Source organism: Abramis brama (genome assembly GCF_963993115.1).
Source record: "Abramis brama genome assembly, chromosome: 11".
Classification (NCBI taxonomy): Eukaryota; Metazoa; Chordata; class Actinopteri; order Cypriniformes; family Leuciscidae; genus Abramis; species Abramis brama.
Genome location: NC_139973.1, coordinates 4,086,990 through 4,106,555, shown reverse-complemented (window position 1 = coordinate 4,106,555; position 19,566 = coordinate 4,086,990). Strand labels below are relative to the sequence as shown.

At 38.7% G+C, this 19,566-nt stretch overlaps 1 protein-coding gene across 2 annotated transcripts in view; it reads right to left on the bottom strand.

Annotated features, from left to right (window-relative positions):
* The window catches only part of cacna2d2a (calcium channel, voltage-dependent, alpha 2/delta subunit 2a), a 214,887-nt gene that overhangs the window by 142,857 nt on the left and 52,464 nt on the right, over positions 1-19,566 (bottom strand). For both annotated transcript variants that reach the window (XM_084128533.1, XM_084128532.1), the window contains exon 3: positions 17,867-17,983. In XM_084128533.1, the coding sequence (XP_083984659.1) occupies positions 17,867-17,983 (117 nt within the window). The remainder of the gene's footprint in view (positions 1-17,866; positions 17,984-19,566) is intronic.

Below are 19,566 nucleotides of genomic sequence, written 5' to 3'. Positions count from 1 at the left end.
AGTGAGAGATCTCAGGAGAAAGAGAGACAGAGACAGAGACAGAGAGAGATGAAGGACAGGAAAAAACAAAACAAAGGTAGAAAAGAAGCAAGAGGCAATCTACATGCATCCCATAGGTTATTTTGTCAAGGTCAAAGTTGTCTGCTCTCCTCCTGGGGGGGGGGGGGGGGGGGGACGCATGCATGCATGCATACACATCTGCAACACGCCAGCTAAATGCATGAAGGGAATTAGCAAATACACAAGAAGCTGAATTATGTTGCATACACATCTGTCAATCAATATGACAGTCAGGCCTTCACCCAGTGAGATACCATCAAAAAATGACAAGCTGTCAAGCGTCAGGCAGGCATTTGGAACGCTCTCTGACAGTGAGGCTGTGAGTGATCGGCTGAGTTTCGTGCTGAACGCAGACTCTCTGCTTCTGTAAACTGATGGAGCACTCTGTTATTTATGGGGTTATTAGGGCACAATAAACAATCATCCACTCTAATAGATGATCATTTATAATATCAAACAATGCCTTGGCCTCAGACTCTGAGCGATAACGTGGTGCGCTGGTGTAACAAATCAAACGCCGATTCTGCAATAATCTCAGACAAGCCGCAGCCTGATACTATACGTCAAAGCACCAAACATCTTTGATTGGAGTCTAATTTCGCTATTATTATTGCACACACATCAAATCCAACATAATGAACAAAAATCAGATGATTTATGATTTATGAACACATGAGTCGAACAGAAGTAGTAAGGGCCAGTTCACACAGAATGTGTTTTTGCTGTTAAAAATGTAAGACGTTCAGTGGAGTGAAAAAAAGCACATGGCCCAGATATTTTTAAAAGTTTAACTAATTTTAACTTGAGTGCTACGTTTTTAGAATGCCGTGTCATACGCGAGACACTGCAAAAAACGCGAGACGCGAATGCAATGGTCCGTCTAGCACGTTTACTTAGAAAAACAATGGAAAAGAAGCGCATTGTAATGGAAAAATGCGTTCTGTGTGAACGGCTCCTAACTCTTTTGATATTAGAAAGCGCATAGCAATCCCCTGGCAACTACAAGCAACATCTTAGCATTGTGGCGACGCATTTTGCATGAGCAAACACTACTTAGATTTTCATAAAGGTGAAAAAACACCAAACACCCTTGTAGCCAATCAGCAGTAGGGGGCGTGTCCAATCATGATGGGGGAGGAGAGAGAGTGAGGAAGAGGGAGATTTAAAGAAAGACTGTAGAAAGAAAGAAGGATGAGAGACATTAAAAAAGAGAAAAGGACATTAAAAAAGAGAATAGTTGGTTTTGCTATTTCACAGAACCAAGAGATGCTGTAGTTGCAATGTTAGCTGTAGTAACAGGACAGTTTTGAGTGTCATTGTTTGTCTGGAGCTGCTGGCGACTAACAACCAACTTGTATTTACTCTTGTGTACTGTATGATCATTTTTTGTTATTCCTTGTTGTTCATTCATCATCTTCGCTTTATTTTTTGCGAAGCATTATTTTGCTTTGCTTCTGCTATGATAAAGAGACATCCACTCTTTGCCTGTTCGTGCATTTTGTGGGCGGAGCAATGAAGGGAGGGGCGTGTTCGTTTGGGTTGATTTCAAATATCAGTAGTGTTTCTCAAAAATTGCTCATTAGCTCATGTAAAAATCAAGTCACTAAAATGTCGAAATAATTCTGATGGTGATGGTGCAGGCGTACTTTTCAGATAATTTACCAGAAAATTTTCACTGAAATTTAGATATTTGGAAAGATATAAAAAAAAGTAAGATTAGTAAGAGTTTTTTTATTTTTTATTAATACTTCTATTGAACGAAGATGCATTTAATTTATCTAAAGTGAGAGTAAAGACATTTAAAATGTTACAAAAGATTTATATTTGCTGTTCTGTTGAACTACTCATCAGAGAATCCTGAAAAACAAATATGACCGTTTACACAAAAACGGTGTTTCAACATTGATAATAATCAAAAATGTTTCTTGAGCAGCAAATCAGTATATTAGAATGATTTCTGAAGGATCAGAACAAAGAATACAAGCTCTAAAGCTGATAGATAGTCAGATAAATTATTTATTAAAAACAGAAACCACAGACTGTGGTATCATATTCTCCAGCCACAATCTCCACCCTGAAAATTACTTTGGATGAGTCTGCTGAAACTAAACCAGCATCAAGCACATAAGAAACAAACAATTCAATATGTCGATCTATGACGCACCATATAAAACACTCAAGCAGTTCAACTCTGCCAAAACATGCAGCATTTGCTGAAGCATATGCTATAGCACAAGCTTGTTGCTCTCTTAAGAGAATCAGACAAGTCTCCAGTGCAGACACGCGATTTGTGCCACCAAGCTAATCCTCCAGACTTCCCACACGCTGACCTTCAAGCCTGAAAAACACAGTCTGTACTCTGAAATCTGACAACCAGGCCACCAGAACCAGAAAGAGGAAAGCAGAAGAGAGAGATGGGCAATCTCGCAGCGAGGAGGAGAGGGGAAGCGCTGATGATAATTCTGCAGAAGTCCCTGGAGCCTGAAGGCCGAGGAGAAGGCGGCGTTCTCCCTCAGCAGAACCCATGGAGGAGAGCGAGCGAGAGAGCGGCCAGTCGGCAAGATAAGAAGAGGTGAAGCGTAGATTAGCCGTCCTTGCGGAAAGAAACCCAGGCTAATGCCGCAGACTGACCTCAAGTCCCAAGTTATTTGCACTGCCACATACCGAGGCATTAGAGATAGGCCGGCTCCAGAACGAGTGGAAAAGGTTAGCACTTAAACTAATTAGGTTCAATCTGTGGAGCCAGCGGACTGCTAATGAAGGCAAACTTAAAAGGATCCACTTAAAAAGACAATGCAAGAAAATATTGAGTTTAATTCATTTTTGAACAATAATTTTATCAGCTCTAGTGCAAACCAATGAAACTGTTCTTACTTTATTTGACGCTCTTTTTTAAATAATAAGTCTTATGGATTTGTTTTTCCATCACACCTATATTTCCTTCTTTTAAGCACCAAATATAAGGTTTATACTTAAAATGGTTACAAAAAAACAAACAAACACATTTGACATTTTTAGCTATAAAATGTATTCTGTCCTTCTGGAATTGATTGGATGGAGAAATTCAGATTAAAACAGTATTTTTTTTTTTGCAGTGTATTCTTCCTGCTATAGCCGTGATTTCTGTCTTTCAAGCTAGCACTATCGCTTAGCTCCTCGCATGGAAATCAAAGACCTTGTTTGAGTGTGACAGACCCCGTGGTGCTGCCGTTTGCTCATCAAACAACTTTATATGGTGGCATGAAAGCGTTCTGGATGTGTGTGTGTGTGTTACGACCAGACCCCTCTTGATCAAACCCTGTCTGAGAACGACTGCATCTCCTCCTAGTCACTGAGAGGAAGGGAGAAGAAAGGAAGAAGAAAGTGAGAGTGAAAGCTCAAGTCTTCAGGCAGGACAACGGGTCAAACACACAAATGCATGTGCACATATGAATACATGAGATGCGCTTGCACACAATGCAAACTGGTACCTCAAATATGACAAAATGTTACCCTTCTCTTTCACTAATTAACTTTCTTAAACAAGTTCATCATATTAAGTACAACTATGCAACATCCTCCACTGTTCAGCTAATGACAAACATTGAAAATATGTGTGTGGAGAAGCACATTTTTGTTTATTGACAAAAACAGGAGAAGACGACAAAAAATAATTGGGAAACAAGATGCATTTTCAATGTTTAGACAGATAACCAAGTACACCAGACTATGACAGTGAAATAACTATGGCTAAATTCGAAACACTACACTAATAAATACTGTACAAATAAAGTAGTATGATACTAGTATGCTATTCTGAATTCCTATTTTTGTCCTGGCTTTGTTTTGTCCATGTCAAAATAAAGTCAATATTAAGTAAAATTTTTGTTAATGCCAATTCTTGTTGACTAAATATGACATCACGTCTATCCCATATATGCAATTGTATAAATATGCAAATCTCACACGTGCACATGTCTATATATCTCTCTGTGGAAGTCTCTCTCTCGCATTCCCACAAGCTCTATTCAGCACAGAGCCGCTGTTCATATTAGATTGTAAAGGGGAACGTTTTCAAAAGCCCTTCTTCACACAAAGCGATCTCTTTCAATTGTAGCCTGCAGCCGAGAAAAACAACAAGCTGAATCAACTCTAAACGCATCCACAGACAACAACGGGGGGGAAGAATGGCAAAAACATTGTTTATGGACTTCAGATACAGTTCTTGTTTTAGGAGGTACTCTGTCATACCACACTCAGACGTCTTCCTCCTCGTCACGTACAACAGCCTTTTGCGTACACACGTTTAACGTGTATCTACAGGAAAATGCTAATTTCTATTCATCTCGACGCCCTTGTCTCGCTCTTCCTGAGGAAATGCGGGAGTACGGCAAACAGATGCTAGTCGAACAACTGCTCAAACACAGGAGCCATTTCTGTCTCAAGAGCATCTCGTAACAATTAATGCGTCAAATCGACACCGTAGTCAAGGGTTGCGTCAGATGCGGTAGTGCTCCCGTTAAAAAGGAAAGTGTATTATGTTTGAGAGAAAGCAAAAGCCTATTCGAATCAGCTGTAGGGTTGCGCGGTATACCGGTACTTGGAAAATATCGGTATATATTTTATTTCAAATGGTACGAAATCATGATATCGTAGGTAGGTCTAACAGTCGTATTCAGGTACAGAAATCGAATAAAGTAATAAAATGTAAACACTGGATAGTCTTCCCTGTATAAATGAAACAGATAAATCCTTAAAGTTATTTGGTCATGTTATTAATGACAGACAGCAGTCGGTATATTAAGCTGCTGTCACTAATATGATACTGTTACACGTGTCTTCTTTCTCAACTGTTATGTTCACTTATTACACGGCTCTGTGGAAAACTTGATTCTGATTGGTCAATCGCACCATCCAATGGTATGTTATTCCCCGATAACAACCGCTAATAACACAGGCTCATCCGGGTATCTGTCACTGAAGTCGGCGCTATAGGATTGCTAGGAACAGTTTTTCCTCGTGGAAGTTTTGCGTTTGGTGAGCTAGTAAAATATTAATACTCAAATCAATATTTTGTGTACAGTTATTTAATTAGGCCTTTGTCATCCAGTATCATGGACTCACTCTCTCTTGTTTCATTCAAACGCAGCTGCTGCCATTTTGTACACTGTAATGGATTATAAAATACTGTAACAAACAGGTAAGATTTTAAAACAATTTCATCTCAATTCAATATCTCTTATTCCCATAATTATTTATGTGGTCAAATGCTGTGTAATAAGTGGCATGACTGTACCGTATCCCTTAAAAAGACGTGGGCAAGTGACATTTCCGTCAGCTGTCCCAAAACGCGAGCGAGAGTGTTGTATTGCAGCGTGACACTACTAATATCAATATCGATACTACGGTATCGAGCCAACCCTAATCAACAGTATAGTATAATAAATGCAAATAGTTTGTTAGTGAAACACTGACTGAGCATAAAAAGACAGCGCTTTATAGATTAGAACTTTTTTAATAGATGACACATTTCTTTTGTCGGTCAGGCAGACTTTTTTTTTTTTTTATTGTGTGGTGTTACTCTATTTTTAGATTTTGGACTTTAATCTAGTTTAAATAAAGGACATGTTCTAGGGCTAGTCTGATTTTAATAGGTGGTCTAAACTTGCTGCTCCCTCAAGATTTCTGCTGGTTTCCTTTAAGTTATTCTCTATTTATACTATGGGATTGTTGAATTCTTGACTCTGATTGGTGGATAGACGTTCTAAGATGTTCATAGTTGTACGGCTATGAAGTAGTTCCAGTTTTGTTGACCGCATTCAAACTCCCTTTAAAGCAATTCAGAACAGCTCTTATTCAATTGAAAAAGACAGAAATCTCAGAAAACTAACGTCGAAATAACATATTACAAGGCAGGAATAAAATCTGACAAAATAGCATCATAAACTGAGCTTTCTTTTTTCAGCTTTGAGCATACGAAAATAAGAATTTTAGTGCATATTTTTAAGGATGTTTTGCATTTTTGAATCAATGACAGTTCAGTAAATTTCTCATGCAGTTCTCAATACGGCATTTAAATAAATTACAAGTATTTAAACACCTAATTTAAAAATCCTTACAATAGTTTTTTTTCTAGAATATACTGTATTACAGATATTATAATATTATGAGAATATAACCATTGAAATGAATAAAAATGACAAAAAAATCCCAAAATGTAAAACATCCAAACATGGGGGTGAAATTACTAAATAATCATGAAAATTATTTCAAAACAAAATATTACAGTAATGCGAATTTGTATATATATATATATATATATATATATATTTGTATAATATGCAGGTTTCCCACAGGTTTCATTTTCATTATGCTATTATAATTGTTTCTGGGTTTTCTTCTCTTTTATTTTGAACTTAAACGTGACACTTGAAGCAACTGAGAAGTAAAACCGAATCCAGCTTGTTATGTCCAGTTTTGTCTAGTTTGACGGATGCACCAGATTACATCTGAGAGTTTGGTGTGTGTAAGAGGTTTGTAGCTGATTTGCCTTAAGGTTTGTGATTTTGGTGAGTGAGATCGGCTTTTGTTCTGACCTGGAGCTTCAACATCATAAAGGTGTTCATCTGTCTAATAAGCCGAGCAGGAGAGTGAAGCTTAGCATGGCAAACGAGAAGCTGTAAGTGCACACGTGTACGTGTGTAAGAGAGAGATAGGGAGAGAGACACCGAGAGAGAGGGCAGGGAAGAGGTGTAATGGCTTTTGCTGCAGGTGGTAACAGATGGTTGCTAATGGATGTTCATAGATCTGAATGACACAGGCTAGAGGGTGGTGTGACGCACACTAGAGAAAAAGATGAGCAGAGAGAGAGAAATAGTGAGATGAAGTACAAATCACAATAAAAAGAGTACAAGATCTAGATGTACACAAAGTAAAATGGTATTGCTCTTTTAAAGCTCAGAGGACTTGATGAGGTGTTCAGCTTTGTTTTATATAAGTATCGACTTCTTCTCAGATGTTTCTCCTAAAAATTCTTTGGAAAAATACAAATATACACAAATGAGTCAGTAGTTGACATGCAAACTGAGTACAGAGCGAAATCAGATCATTTAGAAGAATTGAATGACAAATGTTTGAGTTTATATTTAGCTGATCAATCTAAGACATTGAAATCTCTTCTGAAACTAGAGGAGTCACGTATGAGATTCTTTTCCTCAGGAGAAACATCTGAGAAGCAGGAATCACAGGAATCTCTCATCGCTGTCTAGGAGAAACCATTTAGATATTAAAGCAGTCTCAATTGGGATTTCGAGACAAATTGAGACAAACCTGTGGTACATCTGAGGGGAACGTGTTGCTTTGACGTTGTAATTCACAGAATTGTTCTCTAATGACTGCTAGGATCTGAAGAGGATGCACATGGATCATTTACGGCTATTCAAGTCAAATGTTTTGAGCGGTTCTGTGTGATTTTTTTAATGTGCTATTTTTGTGCAAGGAGACTTCGGCCTAGTTCTAGCGCCCTCCCTCTCCCTTTCCAAAGGGACTGGAGCGCTATAACCGCTTCACCGTGGGCCTGCAGGAAATTGAAAACTAAATTGCTTTTCTTAGTTTTTCTTTCTCTTTTTCTGAGGCACTTAGACTGAGGGGGGGTGGGGGGGGGGGGGGCAATCGTACAGCTTTTGTTACTGATTCATGAGCACTGTACCAATGGACGCAGAAACTTCAGGCCGTCGATACATTTCAGAACGGTACAGTGAAGCAAGACTACAAATGGAGGAAAATGCATTTAAATAAGTGTGTGAGTGCATGTATATTCATGTTGTGCAATTGTTCTGCATACATTAGCAGCCCCCAACACCCCCTTCCTCTCAATATAACTCCTCCATCTGTCATCGTCATACTCGCCTCCCCCTGACTAAGCAGAAACTGCACCGTATCCTGGAGATTTTCTGCAACATAGATCAACAGGAACTGAATATTCTGTTACCATTACCTGAAGCACGATCACAACTGTCAATTAAACAGATTTTTTGTGCCAAAAGGAAAAGCAGTGTTTGAAATGTGGAAAAATAATAGTTTTAAAATAACAGCATTTATGAGATCTTTGTCGGTTGGATTTTATAACGCCAAACATTCTAACAATGTAAATCAATGATATATTTTTATTTTCTTTACTTAAGGTAGGGTAGGCAATGTTTTTCATTAACACTTTTTGTTATACTGGTTGAAACTCTCTTCACATCCTAATAGCAGCAATCAATAATAGAAGTGTCTAAATATGATTTAAAAAAATGACATACTGTATGTTATGTCTGTGGCGTATTTTGGTTGTGTTTTTCATTCTTGACTGACATGCGATTGGTTGGTTATCAAGTCAATCATCGTTAGTCACCGTGTCGACACCCCTCAAGGAACCAATCCGATCTCACCTTCTCCGTATAAAGACCCGGAAGTGAGGAGAGACGAGAGGCACGTGTTTTCTCTCGTTTGTCCTAGGACTTGTTGTCTGCGGCTAGCTTACTGAATTGTTTTTTTTGTTTTGTTTTGTTTGTTAGTGAAACAATTATTTTGAGTTCAAGTTGTACAATTCATAAATATACAAATATGCTGTATATTTATACTTGTGCATTTATGAATTGTTATTTGCAATTTGGTTGTGCATTTTTAAATTATATTCAGTCAATATGAATTAGGTTATAAAAACTTATTTTGTGAATAGGTTATTTAATGAATAAGTGAATTATATTTTTTAAATTAATTTCGATTAATTTAATTTTAGTGGCATAAACTCCTGCATTGCGCATAAGAAAATAAAATTCTCAACTCTCAACCCTGTAACTCAAGAACACATTTCAATAGCAATGATTCACTACGTTTACAGCAAATGATGGAAAGGATCTTATCAAAGTCTTCTAGGGTTTGCTGGAGCGTTGTGGCATAGATGGAGCTTCCAGCACAATAAAATCAGCCGACTAAACTTGACATGTCCTCGCAGGGACCAATTGACTGTCTGTCGCCTGGATCACACTCTCCAGGTCCCTGTGGGTGCCATGTTTGTGACACAACTCAAAGGCAAGAGTGAACTTCGGGTCATCATCGCTCATCGATCACATGACCAGCCGCCAGCCTGGGACTGAACTCTGAGGGGAAAACCACACGAGTCATGACATGACACATGGTCAGGTGATTTGTACAAATGACAAACTGAACTGTGATGATGAATAAAACAGTAGGTAGTGGTGATGCTGTGGTTTTAAAATACACAGTGAACACAGAGAGTCTGTTAAAAGGATGCAGTCAAAAATTATAAATATAATCTTTACTTCGCTACTTTGTCTCTATCTGATTTAGAACAAGCAGAAATCTGTGAGAAATATAACGACCCAAAGACAAAAGAACTGATTTTTTTTTTTTTAAAGCTGTTATGTAGGAGCAATAGCCTCGTGGGCAGCACTGTGTCATATTTTCCATAGTTGTGCACAAGGCAACCCGCTTACGAGTCTCAGCTCGAGGTTCAGGCTTATTTGTTCAATAATGAAGTCATCGGTGACTAGTTGAATCGACTTAAATCACATAAATGTCGACTTAAAAAAATCTGAAGTAGTTCAACCCATAGGGTAGCCTGGAAATCCAGACCTAAATCTGAAAGATGAATGGTCTGGCGTCGACTAATGAAAATCGTCCAGCTTGAGGGGCGGCACCAAGCATGCATTTGAAAATCTCACTGCACGCAATTGGATAACACTACGACCAATCACAACAAGCCCCATACGCTTAGCTACCAGCGGAGCTAACTGTAGATTAGACTCTTGCCGTATCCGGTCGGCAAAACAGCAAAAACGCCCTTCTTGCAAAGGAACGATTCGAGCGCCGTCTTCTGTTCCTCTTTTAGATAAAAAGCCAAGTCTAACTCGTTCATTGTAGCGGCCAAAGCCGTTTCAAACAACTGGTGTTCATCCATAGCCATCTTGCAATGTTTACTAATGACTTCGACGTCGCAGCGCTGTCGTCATCTCGCCTCTGGCCCGCCTATATCAGATAACCCGATGTGATTGGTGCAGCTCGGATTCAAGGGCATATTTAATGAGCATCATTACTCGACGCTAGAGTAACTCGCTGAGCAAATTCAACTTGTGCTCTCGCGAGAACTCTGGATTTCCAGGGTACCCATAGGGTGTAACGGTACGCAGAAGTCATGGTTCGTACGTACCTACATGCAATTTGCTCCACTTAAACTATATTTAATGCAGACAGATGCATTTAATGCGTGCACACTATCTAGAGGACTTGTTTTCAAGCGCTAAAGTCATCCGCACATGCACTGTTCTTCCTCTGCTCTTTTTCCTGTTGTGGCGGTTAGCAAACAGCGTTGCATTACCACACACACACCCTTCTGGATTGTATTGTGCATTGCCTGTGACTGACTGTATTCGTCGTCTGACTGCATGCACCGAACCGTGACATCCGTACCGTGATGTTTCGGGACAAATTACTACACTAGATAATTGAATGCACTGTTTTCCTAGCTTTATTTACGTAGATTCTCAATTTGGAGCCATAATTAAGAAAAGAAATCTCTACAAAGAGGGCTAAAAAAAGTCTACAAAGAGATAAACTCATAAATTAAACCAATAAAATAAACATATTTATTTTAAACAGAAAATAAACCCTACAAAGTTCGAGTCAATTTACTATTTCTTAGCTGACAACTTCAGTCTCAACAAGGTGCTTCACGTCAATTTTTGAATGACAGAAAGTCCAAAACAGCACAGACATATACATTTTGTGCCTCATCAGATTTTAAAGTCTGGATGACTTATTTTCTAAAATGTAATGTTTGTTAGCTTAATTAACAAAAGTTAATATAAAGTGTACACCCTCCCTGTTAATGTGCCCCTACAGAAACACAAAAGCACCGTGTTGCCCTACTGAGTATTTTCTGGCTTATGAGGCTGATCAAAACCGTCCTCTCATTAGTGAAACAGCAGGAGTAATTAATTGTGTGTTTATTTTTAGGGGCGACAGAGAGCACGGGACTAAATTTAGCGCGCACGAAGATCTGGGGGCCTGGCCAATTACACGTGGGCAAAGGAGAGCAAACCAGGGTGCCACAGTCCAAAAAAACAAATTACGATGTGATGAAGTGTGTATACGCTGTACACGCTACAACCACCCTGCTTCCTTTCTGTGTCTGCTTAGACAATGTCATACTGAATTACGTGGTGTATACGACGCGAAATTCAGTATAATTCACTCGGTTCACACATGCTGCATCTGCGCAACGTCCAGTCAATACAATCCAGTTGGTCATAATAATCCAAATCAGGGTCAGTCATACATAATCTGCATTATCATATGTGTGCACACACACCACTAGCCTTTGGAAATGGTGCTTACTAGTCTGTAAGATGTCATTCTTGCAGAAGTATCTCCCATGAGGAGAACATGACATCACTGCCGCACACACCCGTAAGGGACACAGCGTAAGTGAGGCAATGTGCTCCGAGTTTGATTGGCAGGTTCTGTTCTGCAGTATCAGCTGGTTTGGGGAGCACAAAAAGCAATCCATAAAAGAGAAAGAGAGAGAGGCACAAAGCTCAGTTCAGCTGTGATCCATACGGCTGCAACACTGTTCTTTTACATGACAGCTTCCCAAGCCCGGCCTTGACATGTGTCACTCACACGTACCACGGTTACAGTAATAAAGTTTTAAGAGCTTCTAAAAATACATGTTGGGACACTAACACACAAACGCGAGAAGAAGCAGTCAGACCGTCCCAGAGGAGCACGATCTCTCCGAGAGCAGCGCTACAGCACAAAAACATCAGCCATTCATGAGGAATCTGTCTCAGATCATTAAAATGCTACTAAATGCGTCTGCTAAACTACCAGACAGGAAATGACACGTTTCAGGACAACATGGCCGACCCAAATGCACATCAGTCCTCTAGAGTAAAACAGCGGAGACAAAAAAGATGTTGGAAAGAAGGAGAGCAGAGAGGATCTCATTCATGAAACAAATTAATGGAACAATTTATGTATCACGAACGGTTTGCGCAGGAATTTGACACAATTAAATGCAACAATTTACAGAGAAATTGAATATGCACATAATTCTATGCAACTGTTTATATATAAATGGTTTTAAATCAAATTCATTATAAACATAATTCTATGTGGTTACATAAGAATGATTTTGCTACAAACGATTCAAATTCAGCCAATTCAATCTAATTCAAAGCGACAAACCAGTTACACAGAAATATGTTATGCATATAATCAAATCAATGCAGAAATATTTACTAAAGCATGGTTTCAAGAACTATTCATTTTATGCACATAATTCGATGCGCTAGTCCTGCAAGCATGATTTTACCACAGACATTCATTATGTAGACAATTCAATGCATTAATTTCTGGTTTTACAAATACTTACATAGACATTTCTTCTGCTTGTGTCATTTCACAAACAATTTACCTGGACATTTGCTATGTGCATAAGCAAATTAAAGTGACAATTTATATATGAACTATTTTACAAAAAATGTACACAGAAATCTCTTTGTTGTGCACATAATTAAACATGGTTTAAATATAAATGATTGGGATATAAAAAGAAATTTGCAGTGTACTCCACCAATTCAAAGAGACAATTTATATAAGAATTGTTTTACGAATAATTTACACAGATATTGATTATGTATATAATCAATTCAGTGTGACAATTTATGTAAGAATCCTTTTTATGAATAATTTACATTCGTTCTGCATGATTTTCTGCTCATGGATAAAACAAATGGAAAAATTACATCCTTCTGGCAGCTTTGGTGAACTACTTTGAACAGACTATGATTTGGGACACACTAATGTGAATCTCAGATATTATTTAGGGCAGACAGTGTGTGAATTGGGGCGCAGGGTCTATCTTTCACACTCATTAGTGGCGACCTAAAGAAGCAGGTGTGAATAAACAGGTCGATGGAGGTGTGGACCAGTTTCTGTGCTTGAAACAGCATAAGGTAACACTTTACTTTACAGTGTCCTTGTTACATATGTTACATGTACTTACCATAGAAATAACAGTAAATTATGCATAATTACATGCAACTAACCCTCAACCAAATCCTAATACTACCCTAATCCTATAGTAAGTACATGTAGTTGCTTAATATTACTCAGTACTTAAATATATAATTACACTGTAACAATGACACCTTAAAATAAAGTGTAACCCATCATAATTAATATTGCCTAAAATCTGTAGAACCTAATTTCTAATTTCAATACCATAAAAAAAATATAAAAAAATCACAGACTTCCTGGCGATAAGGTTTTGAATTTTGGCTTACAATTTTCATCAATGGCGAATCTATGCACGTTTTTAAAGGGGTCATGACATGTTTTTTTTATAATTGTATAATTTTTGCACAACAAAAACAAACATGTATGTGGAAAGCTTTTGATGACAGATGAAGCAGTCAGCTGTATTGGATCAAACGCAGCTGTATTGGATACAAAACCGCAAGTAAACGATTTCATAATGCTTTGTCTGTAAATGATGGTTTTATATGGATGTGTTCAAAACACTTAGTAGAGTGCAATAGCGAGGTTGAAAATAATAGGTTTCTTTGCGAACTGTCCATTACACTGTACCTCATTTACAAAACAATCTGTGGTCAAAATCTCTGAACAAACATATAATCCTCAGATGAGATCCATTAAAATAAACCATCCACTTGTTTCAGACGCTGGGATCCTTCTGAAGTCTGTATAGAGACACACAAATCATTGTGGTGTCCATGAAGATGTGAAAAAATAGGCATAAATCTAGCTTAAACATTTACCCAAATTATTATACGCCTGTTTAACCGAAGCTAATTTGGGTGTGTTTCTCCATCCCCAATGTCACTTCTCTGTGTTTTACGGGCCTGATGAGAACGTCGGTCTCCTCGGCTGTGAACCGCTCCTGGCGTGCGCCTGGCAAATCCGCCGTTATAATAGCAATCCGCCATGGAACAAGCATGCCTGCTCTTAAAGGGAATGTGAGGTGTCGCTCTGATTGGTTTATTTCACGTTACGCCCAAACCACACCTATGAATAATGAAGCTACTTCAGACCAACCCATTTTAGATTTGCGTCTGGCGCAAGAGTCATTTATCCCGCCGGTATAATAGCAACAGCGCCCAAGACCCGCCCACAAAGTTACTTGCGTTTCGCGTTTGATACTTGCGTTTCAGATCGTTAAAATAGGGCCCCTTATGTGTCAAAAGATCAAGGTAAATTTGATTTCTCATGTCATGACCCCTTTAAATTACTGTATTATACCAAAATTAATACTACATAAAATCCTACTAATCCTACTAAAAAAGTGTCACAGACTTCCTGGTGATTAGGCTTTGAAATAATAATGGCTTAAGATTTTAACTATGGCTTTCCCAAATTCTGTCTATGCACGTTTTTAACTATTTTTTCATGTGTAAAAGATTATGAGATTTCAGCTAATTTAGTGACATTCAAACACTGATTCAATTGTGCAAACAGCCATAAATCACAATACAAGATTTAATATGATCTATCTTTGTGCTTCATTCCTTTCTTGATTGTTCTACATCCTACGTCCTACATTGCTCTCTCTTTCCTCTCGATTTCTCCCGTCTGCAGCTCATTTTGAAATCAATGATTTCAGAACTTCATTTCCTCGCATTTCCTGACGCCTGAAGGGCCGTTCTCATTCCAGGCCCATTTTCTCTCGCACGCTCTCTCTCTTTCTCTCAGTTGTCGGGAGTCTGCTGGGCTTTGGGTGATGGTTTGGACTAGTCGCCAGCATATTGCTGGCCCCGTTAGCAGCGCGTCCTATCTTTAGCTGTTCGGTCAGACGTCTCATTTGAGCACACGTTTAAATCAGCATCACTTGCATCTTTCAAATAAAAGCCAATTGCACAGAATGCATTGTAATGAATCCAAAATGACGTGTTGTCTAAACAGAATTCCAATTCAATGAATTGCAACATTGTGAACAAATAACTTTTCGTAAGTACATCAAAAGTAGATGGTAGGGATAAGCCAGAATTTGTTAAAGTTGTTTATAGTGGTAAAACATCTGCTTTAAAGCACTGGTGCCATCAAAGTAGCATTTGTGCAGTTCTGATCACAACTGACGCATTTTTTGCAGTGAGTGGCGCCTTTTTTCAATTGGTTTCCTATGGCAGAGAGCGTTCTGCACGCTGTTTATGTGCCCCAGGCGCCTCGCGTTTTACCGCCAGCTGTGCCTCGCGTTTTTGCAGTTGAAAAAAAAAGCAACTCTGAGCGGAAAAGGCGCCCGACGTCATCGCGTTTTTTTCCACTGTCCAATCGAATGAATGGAGAGGCGGGCCTTCCGTTTTAGTTATAAAAGCTACAGTTGCTTGAACGCCCGCAGAGTGCGATGATGGAGGATAAACTTGTGGTGCTCTCGCGGGTTACCAGGAGCTTAACGACTTCACGAACCGTAACTACCACAATGTTAACAAAAATAAAGTTAAAAACTAATTTTTTAAAAAAAGATTTTTTTAAAGAAAAATGTAAAAAAAAAAAAAAAAAGTTAATAAAAGGCTGATTTGACGTGTACTTGACTGACAGGACAGCTGTTTCAGTGGTTGCCTAGCAACATAAAAAAAACGCAGCGCACTGCTCGTTCTGTGTGATGGGGCAGTTCTACCAGAAAGACTCGGGAGAATTAATACTGTAACAATAACATTTATTTAGGAGCTCAGCAAGCAATCAGGTTCTTTGGCGTAGGCCCCGTTCATAACTCGCATTCAGAGGGTACTGAATCTGCGAGTCCCGCCTGAAGACGAAGGCGGGGGCGCCGCTCACCCCCCGGCGGAGTAAGGAAAGGGGCCATCTGGTGGTGGTGGGGTGGATGGAGGAAAAGACATCTGAAGTCTTCAGGATGGAAGGGATAGCCTGACTGATGGTGTTGGGGTTGATAGAGGGAGGACCCAGCTTGGTTGAGTAGAGGAGTTGGAGGAAAGATCCCATCTTGGTGGAGGCGGGGAGGATGGAGGTACTGGAGTGACAGCATCTGCGAACTCAGACATGTGTAAGCGCTGCCCTTTTAAGCTACAGTAAGTGATATAATTGGATAGATGAGGAGGTAATTAATGACGCGAACGATTGAGTCTTCCTGGCAGAACTTGCGCTAGCTTCATTTCTCTGCACCTCGCGTTTTCGAACCTTAAAAATGCGTTAGGGCCGTTACATAGTCAACGCATCGGTACGCATACGCGTCCGCAAGGCTACGCATCGCTACGCTTCGGCCGCCATTATGCCAAATGTGTCCTAGTTTTTGATACGCGACGTGCCGATGCACGCAATACTATGCGTTGTCGGTGGGGGCGACATTGCAAGTATTGTACATTAATTCAAGTATATTATGTCTACAGAAGAAGGTTTGAATACAATGGCGGGCGAAGAGGAAACATTATGCAAGCTTATACGTATACATCTCCTCTACAATGAGTGTGTGTGTGTGTGTGTGTGTGATTTTGGTTGGGTGACAGTTGTAGGTTACAGTTTGACAAGAGTTTACAGTTTGACAAAAGCACAATGTTGTGTTTTTTACGCAAATATAAGTAGGCTAAACACTTTGCAGTTTTAATGGTGTCCTGTATGAACAAAATGACGGAGTATGTTTTTGTTTCCACTGTTCGATCGCGCCCGTGCCTCCCTCTCTCTCTCTCTGACACACACACACACATTCCAGCATTGCAATCTTGACATCGCAGCCTGTTATTATGCTGCGTTCACACCAAATGCGAATAGAGCGTCAAATTCGTGTCTAGTTCGACGCTTGAACATTTTGAATCCATTTGCGCGAATAAAAGCGAATAGGACGCGCGTATAAAGCGAGCGTTTGAAGCGAAATAGATGGGCGTTCAGAGCTATGACTCTACTATGACTCTACTACCCCCTGTTGCGTGAGCGGTGTATTGCATTTCACGCATCGCCCGTGATGCTTGCGTCTGCTTGCGTCCACTGTTTAGACTATGAAAGGGAGCGCGTCGCTCGCGTTGCTTGCTCGCGTTGACTATGTAACGGCCCTTAGGTGTGATCGGTGCCTCAGAAGGTCACTGCCTGGATAGGGAGTATAGAGCGAGGAAGCACACTAGGGTTTGGAACAGTCCTTTCGAGTATCTTGCGTCTGCATGGCATGACTCACATTGGAGAATCTCAGCTAATCTTGCTCGAATGCCAATTTATGATAAGAAATTTTGAGTGTCTCCCAGTGAAAGACCTCAGGCAGTGTTCATATGCTACTTTTAGTCAAAAGTACTTTACTTACCAAACACATGACTCATTTCTGAAGCTTAATAAACACTCATTTTTCAGCTGGAATTGACACAATGTGCCTCCATATTCCATATGCTTCAATCAGCCTCTATAAGTCTCAAACCAAAGCAACAAAAAAAGCACTTCCACTTCTTCAAAGAATACCATGTTGCATATGTGCAAAATAACATGGTAGTTTTTTTATGGGAATGTGTAAACGTGATGCTCCCATTCATCCCAAACTCTCTGAGCGTCTTATGTTTGGCTGTGTGGGTGTCCTGTGGATTTGAAGAGGGAGCAGATTGGAGGAAGACAAACTCATTACCTGCTTAGTTAAGCAGGCTAATAGAGAACAGTGGGCATTGATAATATTTTTTTATAAATCCATTTTTTTTCGGATTAAAAGAGACAGTGGATCGATTCCCCTTTTTAATGTAACAGATATGAGTTTTACACCACGATTATCAACGGCTCGACATCCTGCTGGGAGAGAGGGGTTGTTAGTTCTGCTCACCTCCAGAGCTTTACGTTTTCTTTTCAGCAGATTGGCGATGTCTTCTGCCACCTTCTCCACCAGCTGTTTGGGCGTATTTCGCTCCACATTAAACTGACTTTTCTTCTCATTATAAATCTGTGGGAGGGCAAAGGTCAAAGGTCAGGCACATAACGATTTCCTTTGTGATCAATTACATAAAACAATGCACATCAAAATATTTTAATATTTTACATATGAAATTCAATATATATTAATCTAATAATATATATATTTGCTCCAAAATGTTTAACACAATACAGGCAACTCCCTCAGGCAATCTTACACGACAGGGTCTCTTCATTGTTCATATAATGTGACTATGATTGAATACAAATTCTTTTATAAACGTTTTATTTACAGATTTACATTTCTTCCACTTTTCATTTGCACATACGACACTTCTGTTTTGCACATAACAACTGTACATCTGTATAGCATATCTGTATACATGTTATTCTGTCTATACTGTGTTTTCTATATTTTTTGTTACTGTATTATATTGTATTATATACATTTTATTGCCTTTTTTATTGTATTATATTCCCTTTTAACACTTTAATCCATATGCATGTCTGTACTTTTTTTATTTTTTTACACCGGAAGCTCTTTTCACCAAGACAAACTCATTGTGCATGTAGACATACTTGGCATTAAATTCTGATTCAGAATAAAAAATTTCATCTAAATGACAAAAAGTGGCCCATTTTACCTAAATTGCCAAATAATATAAGTAACCCTATTTTTTTTTACTAAAACTAAACTAAAATACTATCATTTTAATAAGTTCATAAAAAAATCTTAATTAAAATGTTCTATTAAGTTTAATTGTCAAGTAAAAAATTTTACTAAAATCATTGCACTTTATTATTAATGCAGTTATATATACATATTTATATAATTTTAAACACACTGTTTAATATTATACATACATATTAATACATAAGAATCTATATTAAATATTCATAAATATTTTATTGATTTAATTAAATAGCTATTTAATAGTATAAATTTTTTACATTATATTATAATTTATATTTACATTTCATTTATTCACTTAAAGATCTCTCTAAGATTAAAAATCTCTTTTACAGGAGTGTCCTGGCCAAGATAGGCAGCACAGTAGCATATACATCAAGTACTAATAAAGCATGCATACGTAAAAAAATTAAAACATTTGCAATGCAATTACTCATCCTCCAGTTATTGAATAGCATATTTAAAATGTTCCATTATAATACAAAAATATTCCAAAATAATTTATATTATGTCATATACTACAAAATAAATACAATCTTCAAAGATAACAAAGACTAGACTTGACGCTTGAATGGACTGCATAACCACGCAGCAAGAAAATGTAAAGCACTGCATACACATTTATCCAAACAGTACATTTAAAAAACAATCAACATAAATTTAATTCAATTAAACTAAGTGAAAAAGAGTGCAAGTCAGGCCACAATCTGATGTGGACTTATGGGTCAGCACTGTTCCTCATGTCAGCGGTTTTCCCAGTGATTTACACACAGCAGGTCCGGTCCTACAACCTGACTCAGCACACACACTAATCTGAGCCCCTGGGATGCCCACTTATCCCCTCCACCCCAGGGACTCCATTACCCACAAATCCATCTATGTCAAACTGAGGACTAGGCAAAAAGCCAATAGCAATCTCCCTA